Source organism: Triturus cristatus, chromosome 12 (assembly GCF_964204655.1).
Source record: "Triturus cristatus chromosome 12, aTriCri1.1, whole genome shotgun sequence".
Classification (NCBI taxonomy): Eukaryota; Metazoa; Chordata; class Amphibia; order Caudata; family Salamandridae; genus Triturus; species Triturus cristatus.
The window spans coordinates 127,327,685-127,340,519 of record NC_140595.1 but is presented as its reverse complement, the minus strand read 5'-3'; the positions used below and the strand labels follow the sequence as shown (position 1 = coordinate 127,340,519).

Genomic DNA, 12,835 nt, shown 5'->3' with positions numbered 1-12,835 from the left:
CCCCACCTCACTGTGTTCACAGATGGTGCATTTGCTAAACCCTAAAAGGACATTTTATGACTTTTTTTTTTTAAAAAAAAGGAAAACTGGCAAGTGTCTCCTACCCATCTTCTAGTTATGCTGAAGTAGGTAAAAGTGCTAGGAGTCAGACATCTGCAGTTGGTATGTAGAACCCTGCATTTTACCCCGAACTCAGTACACAATGGTTAGTGTTTTACACTGTGAGATTGTTATACACTATTTGAGATTTCTCTCATAGCATATTTCAGCTGCCATAGTTGTGTTTATAAAAAGTGTATCAGGAAAATATTCCTTTTCCAGGTTGTTAACATGAGTCTGAAAAAACAAGCATTGCAGTCGAGCACACATTTGATTTAGCAGCACCGTTTAAACTAGTGGCCTGCTTTCTCGGCCTGCGCCCGCATTCTGATTCATTTAGTCCACAAGCAATGACCAAGTTAGTATACAACCGGACTTGTAATATAGGTAACATTAGAAAAATACATATGCAAGCCTTGCAACACAGTGCAAAGGAGAACCTTTTATACAAAGAGCGGAAATCAACTCTGTCTCGCCTTTGTGATACAAGAGGGCATATTTACTAGAAAGTGGCGAATCGTGTTGTTAAGCCAAGAAGGCTAACAACACACTTTGTCATTTTAGAAACACAGCGCTGCACTGTATTTATAAGAATACGGTACAGCCCTGCGTTTCCCCCTGCGCTGGTATTAAATTAAGCTGCCTAGTGCCATGCATGCACCCTTTCACCATAGTGCAAGGGTGCCCTTGTTGAGGGGAAGATTGTTTATGTGCAGGAAGGTCCCCCTTCCTGCACATAAACAATCTTTAAATGCCGTTTTGTAACTTCTATGTGTGCTGCTTAATGAAGAACACATAGAAGTTGCAAAACGGCATTTTTTTAAAATTATTGTTATTGTGCAGGAAGGGGGATATTCCTGCTGGTAAACAAACATTGGCATTTTGCAGTTTCCATGTGTGCTGCACAATGCAGCACACATGGAAACAGCAAAAACAAGGAGAAATAAAGCATTTTTCCTAATTTCACCTGTTGAAGACCAGATTTTTCCTGATCTTAATTTTGGCACTGCCTCCTATTTATGCTGCTCTTCTAAATAGGGGGCAGCGTCAAAATCAATGGGTGTTGTGGTGGAACGCCCACCACAACACCCATTGCCCACCCCTTTCACGCTAAGTGCAGCGTGAAAGAGTGCCTTAATTGCAAGGCAGCATTAAGCCACGTTAAGTTGCTTAACGCTGCCTTGTAAATAAAACAAACCTCCCATCACCATCAAAACATCACGAAAAGAGACGTGGTTGCAATAGGGGCTTGTAAATACGCCACTAAGTCTCCTTGGACTGCCTCAAAGAGCACCTTTTATTTTGAAGATTGAGACCATAGTTGAATAAATGCATAAAACACAAACGTAGTTTATAATGGCTGAGAACTGTAGCCCAAAGCAGTTCACATATTTCTCGATCATGCGTTGATATAAATATAGATGATGACCAGCTGTTGTAGCTAGATCATTTGTCACTGCTTTAGTTGTGAGATACACAAGTAGTATTAACATGAAGGGTTGTCTTGAGAATATGTATGGTCACTTTGGGCACACATAACATTTTTTCCTCTTGTCTGGCACCTAGTTAATCCTTTGACTCGGAGCAATCTATCTCTGCACTTTGCGAACAACCAGCAGTGTGACCGCCAAGTGCGGGTGTTGCAGTGGCTGTCAACAGTAAGCCGTCATGAAGAGCTTCTGGACTCTGAAAGGTAGGCGAATGCTTCTGCTGTAGCAGTCTATTCTATAATCTATAAAGTGACTACAGTTGTAGGAATTCACAGCCTAATAGGATATTGTCTCAAAGCATTTGGCACCATAACCCTTCTGTGGGAATCCATGCTTGCTTCCATGTTACCTACCCATTACAAACAAAATACTTCCCAATGAACTATACATTTCCAAAATGTATTGACTCTGATTCAGGTTTTTATGTTTTTGATTTTATGAGTTCATTATTATCACTGCTTGTTGCATGTTTGCTGTTATTTAGGGGCCAATAATGATGTTGGTTGGAAAACCTCTGACCTCTAGTCAGAAGCTTCCCAACCGTGGTCAGACTTTCCAGAAGACTCGGTCGGTTTGTGGCCCGAAGACTGATTGAGAGTTTGCGGTCGGAATGTAAACCAGACGGTCATTCTGACTCAGTTCCGTCCAGCGCTCGGAGTGTTCCTGTCGATCGGAACCGCACCATAATCCCCTATGGATGGCGTTTGTACCATCTGTATCACGATGTTGGTTTCTGACAACCTTTCTGTGCCGGCCTTTCCGACATGGAAAGGCTGTCGGAAAGTAACTTTGGGGGTACCTAGCAGGGCCCCTTTGCCCCCGTGGTCTAAGGTCCGTGGTGAAGGGGGTACCTAGGGTACCCTCTCCCTGTGAAACCCTGCACTGTATGGTTGGTACCATTGTGCATGGTTTTACACATGCACCCATTTCTCTATAGGAGCCTGTATTATGGCCGTTTTATGGCCGTAACACAAGCTCCCATAGAGAACAGTGGGAATTTGACCGAACAGTGGTCAGTCGCATCATAATCAGGCCTTCGGATCCGCCGACATCAGGTCAGTCAGACCTGAGTCCAAGATGTTGTCTGTCGGTGGCAACTCCAACATCGTGATGAGCCCCTTAGTATTCAATTTGTAATGTTGAAGGTGAGCTGGTTATCGGGGCAGAAATAACAGTTGTGTATACGTGCACATTCCTCAGAACATTAGTATGCATTGCCTATAGTTTTAATGTTGAATTTTTTTGGCCCGGTTCACTGACAAAATATTAAACCCCAAAATAGCCCCATGCAAAAATATTGTTATATAAATATCAATATCAAAAATATAGTTATGCTATACTAAATTACAAACATTTCGAGAAAAAAAATCATTCTCTTATATCATTGTATAACATATTGTTTCTTTACATATATATAATTGTAAATATTAAACATTACATATATTAATAATGACACTAATGTAAATATATATATATATATATGTAATAGTTAAAAAAAACAATTACAATTATTTTCAAAAAGTAAAACACCCATATATTAATATATATATTTATTTACAGATTGCTAATTAAAAAATATTATTAAACTAATAATTTTTATGTATAGTATAATCATTTTTTATATATATAATCTTATTACCTTTACAAAAATGATTATACTATACATACAAATTATTAGTTTAATAATAGTTTTATATTTAATTATATATATATATATATATATATATATATATATATATATATATATATATATATAACATAAAATATATTAAAAAATGTATTTTCATTACAAATAAAAAATTTAACCAAATACAAAATAGCAATTCAATAAAAATGCATTACATGTTAAAAACATTATTAATATTATAATTTTCAATAAACAAAAACATAATAATATACATTTAAACAATATAAACTAGACTATAAAATGCATATACAATTCTCACTACAGTTTAGACAAATGTAGGCAAAATGTTGTACTCAGGAGGGGTAACATTTTCTATTCCCACTCCAGTCAAATCAACAGTATGGAAATTGTTGGATTGCGGAGGGGTAAAATTTACTATTCAACTTCAGTGACTCTTGTCCATTATTGATGTAAGAGTCATACCAGTGAAGATGTTGATTTCCTAAAACAGATAATGTATGCAGCATGCATATTGCTATACTTTGGATGTCAATACTGTTATGAGGTTTTCTGGTTAAACAGAAGTACTTTTACCAATAAATCATGACTACCCAAAGATTTCCACCACCAGGTCTCTGGTGAACCCCACCCCATCATACACCCTTAAAATGGGATGCAGGTAAGGAAGATCATAGAGGATGTTCTATAAATTAGCTTACATTGGCAATACCTTGTAATGTGTGTAACATCGCCAATTGTCGACCATTAGAAAGTGGCTCAATCATGGAAGGTGTACATTCACAAGGAAGGCTTTGTTGGCTTAGGTTTTTTCTTTTTCACAGCTGCTCTCGGATACTGAAGTATTTTTCTGCTTTTAGAAACATTTATTTCATTTAGAGAAAGAGCTCAGGACATTCCTAATGGGTTCATTGATGCTACAATCAAAACCAAATCAGTAAAGGCCATAATTAGCTGTGAGCACAGATATTGTCCAGGGAGACCATTGTCAGACACAATGTCTGATAGCCATCCGTAAGCTTCAGTTATCAGTTGAGAATGAAAGGAAAAAAACGAAGAACTTTTTCTAGTGGCCGTGCTACAGTATAACACCACTGGTTGGTAATTCAGCCGGCGTCAACGTAAAATAAATGTACACTACGGTAGAGTAATCTTTGTAATGGGTACCATCTCATTACTGGAACTATAAAAGTTCTATAAACAATTGAGATACACAATGGACAAAACATTAAATCATACTAATCTTTAATCTATTTATTAAGCTTAACAATATTTAAATGTAGCCTCATGATTAGATGGGAATTATTTTTTATGTGGCCAACAAATACAGTTTTTATCTCACATATATCTTTTTTTAGATTGGATAACATCAGTACCATTTCAATACCACTTTTAAACTGGCATCAACTATATGAAAACAGTCATATTGAACTTCTCATGTCTTCTTTTTTCACAAAGATTGCAGCCGGCATACATTCAACATGTGTAAGGATTCCCGCTTCCTCAAGGCTCCATGGTTGAATTTATTAAATGTGTCCTCCTGTATCATTTTCCAGTTAAATGTTCCTTATACTTCACTTCAGTGCATTCCATATAATTAAACTTACCGTAATTTCCAAAGTTGCAAGATTGAAAATCAACTTGATGTGTCGTTTAATGGTCCTCAGTTTCTTCTCAGATCTCTATCTTTATGTAACTGTTTCATAACTTCTCATCAATATTTAGAAACAATAAGCCGATAATATGGCTGTTACAATTGCCCATCGATATCCCCTCACTAACAGGCATAACTCATGTGCTAAGTCATAACTACAAAAGCAAAGTCGCAGATTCATCGTAGAGTTTTAGCCTTCAATTCCACGTAACTATTCCAGAGGAGGATGTGCCAATGAATGCCCAATTACAGCAAAAAAAAGTCTAATACAGCCCGGAATGGCCGGGGTGAGATGTAAATATTTTTGCAGCTTTCAGGTGCCCTGGCACCAGCAACACATGCTCGGACACAAAAATCAGTTGCCAATGCATAGCCATATACTTGTGTAGGGTTATGTATATTGAGGTGTACCCATGTAGGCCGAGTTCTGCGCCACAAGCACACACACATTGTCCCTCATGTCCATGCTCAATTGTGTTTTTGAATGTTCTAATCTAGCCATTTCTATCCAGTTCAGTCTTAGCCTCAAAGTTTCTGGTGGAAGATTAGCCTCAGATGCTCAGTGCAGTTCCCCCTGCACAGTATGTCTTCAAATACCCAATGCTGCCTCACGGTACATGTGCAGGTGCATGAAATGGCCTATCATTTCTCCCTATGCAGAGATCGTCTTGTGCAGGTTTAGCCTTGAATGTCCAGTGCCATGTCCCAAGGTGTTGATTTACCATTAAAGGCTCAGAGCAGCAGTGCAGCTTCAGCTTCTATCTGTACGTCCCAGCTGCCCAGTGCTGACTCCCATTGTTGAGTTTTGTTTGATGAAAAAGCCTCCACATGTTTGACGTTTAATTCCAGCTCCTTACTTTTAGCAACCATGACCAGTACAGGAGATCCACATTGGGTAGTATGATAGAGGCACGCATGGCTAAACCATGTGTGCCTCCACAATGCTGCCCTAACCACAAATGCATCTGAACAACTCATTCTTTACCACTTATGCCTTTACCATGCAATTTTGTGGTAAAGGCATGACTGGTAAAGGGACATTTGTGGTAACTTTTACACTTGAGCCCCCGAGCCCTAAAAACTACCATGACCCCCACAAGCTGCAAAAACTACCCACCCAAGCCCTAAGAACTAACCCAACCCTTTATGACCCCATAAAAACTACTCCAACACCACAAGACCTAAAAACTATCCCGACCCCCCTGAGCTCTAATAATTACCCAACCCCCTGAGCCCTACAAACTTCCCCGACACCTGGAGCCCTGAAAACATCCTAATCAGCCTTAAAACTCCATAACCCGGCCCCAGCCCCACTTACCTCATTGTGTCCTCTCCCGATCCTTCCTGTTCCTGGGCCCACCCATTCCAGCATCTAGACCACACGCATACCTCAACTACGCATATGCTTGGTTAAGGCAAGCTTGGTTGCCCTTGCAGGGAAATGGCATGCATGGCTTAGCCCGCGTTCTAATGGCTGTTTCGCTCCACATGGTGCTGGGGCTCTACTTTCCACCTCATATTTCTTGATTGAAGGCAACATACACGCTTTGTTGAAGGAACACTGATCCTAACTTACCTTCTTCTTGAGCTACATGAGCTCTCTTATGGCCTGTCTTTAATTTCTTCCCTGATGCTTCAGTTTGCAGGCTCCTTGATGGTAGTATTGGAATTGTTTATCCCTAGTTCCAACTAGAGACCCCAGCAGCTTCCTCTTTGAGCTGAGGGATTAGAAGGTGGGAAAAGGGATAGGAAATCAAGAAGGCAGACCTAGCTCATATTGCCAGATTTACGTTCTTTTGTATGCTGTCCCTGCTACCTCAGAGACCAGGAGAACAGCAAACTGCTAACTGTCTACTTCGCTTGTTAGCCGCTATATGATGCATGTCATAATCATTCTATATGTTATGTACTTTCATGCAAAGTTGTAGTTCTTTTTTTTATTTTTTATTGGAATACTTAATCATTCCCATAATCTAAAAATACAAATTTACATAAAAGCATAAAAAAATCACAAAAAGCAGGATCAAGTTTAAATATATCATTACATTCTTGCCTAATATTATATAGTAATACAAACACATGATTCTTATACACAATCAACCAAATACCTTTAAGAAAACCCCATTTAATATACTTCATATTTATGATTTCATATAAAGAAAAACCTCTTAACCCAAAGTTTCCCATGATTTCTAAAATTTCCTATATGATCCAGATCTTAATGCATATCTTTTCTCCAACTCCTTAATCCTATTATGTTTACACTGTAGTTTTTGACAAGTCGGAATTTCATCAGACCGCCACCTTTTCAGGATTAAGGATCTAGCTAGTAGGACCACAATGTATAACAAGTCAACCTTTAAGTCAGGTGACTATCCTAAAACTGCAGACTGAGCATCCAATGTTTGCTGTATTTTCAGTCTATCAGTACAATACCGATTGATGTTATCCCTTCAGGGCTGAGAGGAGATGATGGCAGATAAACCCGTTAGTGCACTTACTTACTCAGTCACGCCCTGGAAGCAAAGGATCGAGGATGCAATCTCGGGAGCACCTGCAGGGCTCTTGCGAATCCCTTGGCGGTGCCACCGCCAGTGTTTTGGTGGCATCGGAGGGGGGGGGGGTCATTGTTAGGAATGTGGACCGGGAGGTTAAGGAGGATGTTGAAAGCAGTGGATCGAAAACGCCGGCAATAGCCGAGACGGCGTCAAGAGGTGAAGGTAAGGATGCACAAGCGTGGGGAGCCTCCTGTCCTTCTCCTGAAGAAATCCTCCAACATCCAAACTTGTGCCTGCTGCTTTAACTCGAGGCTTAATTGCGGGATGCTCTACAAGGAAGAGACTTAATTGTATACTGAACTCTAAGTAACAAAGTAGTAGGACATCGTGATTCAGTAGAAACTGATTAATAGGGGCTTAAATAACGAAAAAAGAAAAGAGGAGAGAAGGTGACTGTTGCAGCATGTGCGCATTTAAGCGCAAACCCCCAAATGCGAATTCTGTCCCTGTTAATCAATCTACCCCGGTTCAGAGGTCGCGTCAAAAGAGCATCCTAGAGAAAACACTGGGTAGTTCACGTACATTACAAAGCGCACAACAGACGATGGATCTAAAGGTGCAACAGCTTCTGGAGGCAAATAGATTAGAGACCCCTGATGTCCAAGAGGCCCAGGCGGAGATTGAAAAAGGGGTGGAGAAGGAAGATACTTTGGAGACTGCAAGACTACAAATGTCTAGCCTCCTGCAACACTGGAAAGAACAGAAGATATGGAAAGTAATATCGAAATAGGAGGCCTCCAAAAGTAATCTACTGCTGTGCCCTTTTCAATTCCCCATCTGTTGCAAACAATATCCTCTTTTTTTCGAAATCACATATTGCGGTGACAGCTTCAACCACCTCCAGCTAGTTAATACATTAAACAATATCCCAGGCAGCATTGTCTTCAGCTCAACAGCATGCAGGGACAAAAGTGGCAATAGACAAATCTTGGCTGGTGGCAACAGCAATAGTAGGCAATGAGGAACCTCTGCAGGAGATAGAAAATGAACGGGAATCTAGACAAATGGTTAGAGACATGTTCGAGTTGATTCTTTCTGAGATAAAAGAGCTGCGTATGACACAGTCACAGGAGATATTTTATCATTACATGAAAGGTTGTTGGAAATCCAAGAGACAATGGGTAAAATACCAGAGCGTCTGACGGAAGCTGAGGAACAAGAAACTAGCCTAGAGGACAAGGTAGTGTCCTTTGAGCAGGAAATAATACAAATTAGGCAAAATACAGATGTCGTTGGGGCTAAATTATAGGATGTGGAAAATTACAACAGGTGTACAAACTTACGGTTAGTTGGGGTCCCGAAAGCAATTGAAGGCCCACAATTTCGGGACTGGGTAGAATCCCTGCTGAGAAAAGCAATCACGAATCCAACAGGAGACTTAACAGTTTCAAGAGCCTATAGGGTAACTTTCCAACGCCCCATTAATGCAAAAACACTCATAATATTCTAGTGAATTTTGTTGACTTTCGAATAAGAGAAAAAATAATGTCTAAGGCGATTTGAAAAAAAACTTTGACGACACAAGAAGTCCTGTCATTTAAAATCTTTTCGGATATGACTGCATTAGCAGCAAAGAGGCGGAGAGAATTTGTTCGAATGATTGATTCTTTTAAAGCAAAAGGGGCACAAGCAACCATTGTTCAACAATCGAAATTAAAAGGTCTCATAAATGGCAAATTTCACCTAATGGAAGATGTAGCAAAAGCACAAGAACTATTACAGTAGAAGTATATCTCACTATAAAAACCTATTAACTATGAATGCTAAATGTTAGGCAATAATTATGGGTTGATATTTTATAGAGATACTTATGTTAAGGATTTTGCAGCTCAAATATGAGTGTAAATGCTACCAGGAGTGAGAGACCGGAGGACCTGGGTCACTCCGGTAGTGGTAAGCACACAATACTGGGTGCTGGGTCATGGCACTCAGGGTACCAAGTGGGGGTAGAGAGGTGGTGTGGGTTACCCTCTCACTAGGGTCACAGGGGTATGGGAAAGATAATGGTCGGAAGGGATTACGCAGGGTACGGGGTGATTGCAGGGGAGAAAAATGGGATAGTTCATCCATGCATACAAGAAAACTATCTTTGGTAAATGAAGTAATGTTATCATCAATGCTAATATGCACTTTACATGACACTTTACTTTGCACTGTCAGTTAAAAAAATTGTTACGTACTGTAGTTAAAAGAATAATGCACATTGCACTTTGAATTATACGTCTTATTCTCTCCTTAAACATCAATGGCTTCAATAATAAAATAAAAGCGAAGCCATTGAAGAATAGGTAAGAGGATATATCCCTGACATTGTATTGATCCAGGAGATGCATAATATGAATAAAAAGAAATCTACATATAGTATGTTTAGGCAGTGGGCATAGTTAGGTATTTTTCATCAGCAAGTGCTGCTCATAGAGGGATAGCAATTTTCGTGAATAGATTCTCTTTTCAGATCACCTACTTTCAGGTTGATAAAGAAGGCAGGTGGGCTTGATCAGTGGTTTGATTATTAATAACAGGTTAACCACAGCCGAATATATGCACCATTTGAAGACGATCCTACCCGTTTATTGGAGCTTTATCACCCATTACGGCATAATCCTGGAACAGTGATATTGGGGGTGATTTTTACTTTTTGCAGGCTCCTGAATTGGATTCATCCTCTGGTACACAGAAACAGAATAAACCACCTATGAAAAAGGTATTAGCGGAATGTATGCAAAGATCTGATAGACATATTGCAGATACAATTTCACAATATGAGAGAATATTCATGTTTCTAAGCTAAATATAAAACAGTGGCAAGATTAGATCATTTTCTTACTTCATGCAATTTAAGTTTAATCAACTACACATATATTCAAAACAGATTTTCTGATCATGTTTTGGTAAAGTTGGAAGTATCAGGGTTTGGGGCACTTAAGTCATCATCAACATCCACATCGAGGATGAAGACTTGTGTACGGAAACCCAGAATAAAATAGAAAGCTTCTTTCAACTGAATAGGATGCAGCTAGAGTAAAAAGAATCTGGGAGGCTTTTAAAGCTACTACACATGGATATATTAGCAGCTGGATGCCTCCGAAATGAAATGAGGAGAGTCCGTTTTCTTATAAATGTTTAGCTTGGCAAATAAGAGAAAGACAGGCACACAAAAGGATTACTGCCTTGGTAGATAAAGATACAAATATTCACATCACAAATGAAGTACAGATACAGGAGTAGTCCAAACACTATGAAGCAATCTATTAAGTTAGACAAGAGGTAGATATTTCAAAACTAAAGGATTTTCCTATTAAACTCTTCATTCCTAAACTATAGGCAAGTCAAATTGAGAATATGTTGACCGATGTTACATTAAAAGAAATGGAAGTTGTAGTGCAATCTCTGGCTAATGGAAAAACATATGGAGAAGATGGATTGCCTGCTGAACTAAATAAGAAATGTTATTCAATAATAAATCCTGAATTAGTAATGTTAGCCAATTATATTTTTATGGGAGGCGAGATACCACCCTCTTTCCGTACGGCAGTATTAGTCAGCTTTTTGAAAAAGAATAAAGATAAGGAGGACATTAATTCATACAGGCCTATAAGCCTCTTAAACACCAATTATAAAATTATAGCCAAATTATTGCCAAACTGAATGAAAAAGTGAGTTGGGTCAATTAAACATTTAGATCAGTGTGGATTTGTATCAATTAAACACCTAACTTTTAATACCAGTAGTTTAGTCAAAGGTATTGATTATTTTAGTCATAACAAAATCCCGGCCCAGATTATGTTACCAGATTATGTTACCAGATGCCAGGAAGGCTTTTGATCAGGTTTGCTGGGAGATTCTTTTCTATATTCTAACTGAGATTGGATTCCCTGTTGAATGTATTAATATAATATCCAAGTTTTATAAAAAGGCTTCTGCACGAGTAATTATTACTTCAAACAAGATTGGCGTTTGCAAAGTTAACAGAGGAACAAGACAAGGTTGTCCTCTGTCGCCATTACTTTTAGCTCTTTTTATAAAGCCGTTAGCAATAGCTGTTTGCTCAAATAGCAATCTGACATCCCTGATTCCAGGAATTACACAAATAAAGCTTTGTGCTGATGATATAGCATTATTTCATAGACCCTACATAAAAGTTCAAAAATATATATTTGAATCTTCCAGGAATACCAGCTAATTGGAGGGTATAAAATAAATAAATCAAAGACGGAGATTCTGTTCTGTAATACTGCACCCAACACTTTAGTAACAGAACTGGGCTTACTGGTCATTACTAGGCCCAAGAGGTATATTGTGATATACTTCTCTAAAAAAGTAAATTACCTGTATGTTTAAATTATGTCCCCTTCATTAATAAGATAATAGGACTGTTTCCAAAATTTAATAATTTGCCCCTTTCAATACCGGGTCAGGGTGCACTAATCCGTATGTTAATTTGACCTTTATGCATTTTTTTGTTTTTAGCCATCCCTAATGCAATCCAAATGAAATTCTTTAAAGAAGTGCAAGGCATGTTTTCCATTTTTTATTAGCAAACAAACCACAAAGATTAGCTTCAGATACACTTTATGGACCAGTAAATGAAGGAGGTCTAGGCCTCCCTGATTTGTATTATTTTGAGAATTTTGCACACACCACATATAGATCATCGAAGTATTTAAACATTAAAAGATACGATCATTTCTCCTTAGATTTAATTTATCAAGAATATGATAATGTTAGTTTTATGCGTTTAGCGAAAACCTCTAAGAAAGTCAGATACAAGACGCTACAGTGTAACATCAAACATGTGCAACAACAGTTTCGGCACTACACGATTCACACCATTAATGGAGTAACACTGCTATCAGAAGTCTATATAGTAGAGCATCATTTGATAGATAGGAATGTAATGTCTAATTGTATGAGCAATGGCTATCAGAAAAAATTGGACTTTTTAGAGGGGAATTGAAAAAATTTGAATGAAATAGAGACTAGCATTATACATTGTCAAAAAAAATATTCAATGGTCCAATATTAAAATTAGTTATGTTTTACGATAGCTGAATCTCTTACACATAATTGAAACTCGCTGGGGAGCTGATACAATCTAAAACCCGCAAGAAAATCAGTATCTTGGATTCTCTCCCACGCATCCAGGTGGCAGATAAACTTCATGGGAAAGCCACCCAAAAAATTGCATTCAAAGGAGGCCTCCAGATATCCATTGCAGCTTGGGATCAGATTAATGAGTTTAATTTCTCTTTATTGAAAGGGGAAAATGCATGACATATTAAATTTTACATTAAAAAACTTTTATATAGAGCCCCCGATTTTCTCCATAAAATAAATCCGCAGATTTCGGCAAACTAACTTCAGTGCAATATGGAAGGAGGGGAGAATT

General features: G+C 38.4%; 1 protein-coding gene across 1 annotated transcript in view; it reads left to right on the top strand.

The window, feature by feature from the left end:
• Positions 1–3,560: 3,560 nt before the first annotated feature.
• LOC146772865 (rho guanine nucleotide exchange factor 11-like) overlaps positions 3,561–12,835 on the top strand; it is a 260,444-nt gene continuing 251,169 nt past the window's right edge. The window contains 2 exon segments of the mRNA XM_085637039.1: positions 3,561–3,578; positions 3,834–3,895. Coding sequence (XP_085493165.1) covers positions 3,561–3,578; positions 3,834–3,895 — 80 coding nt within the window.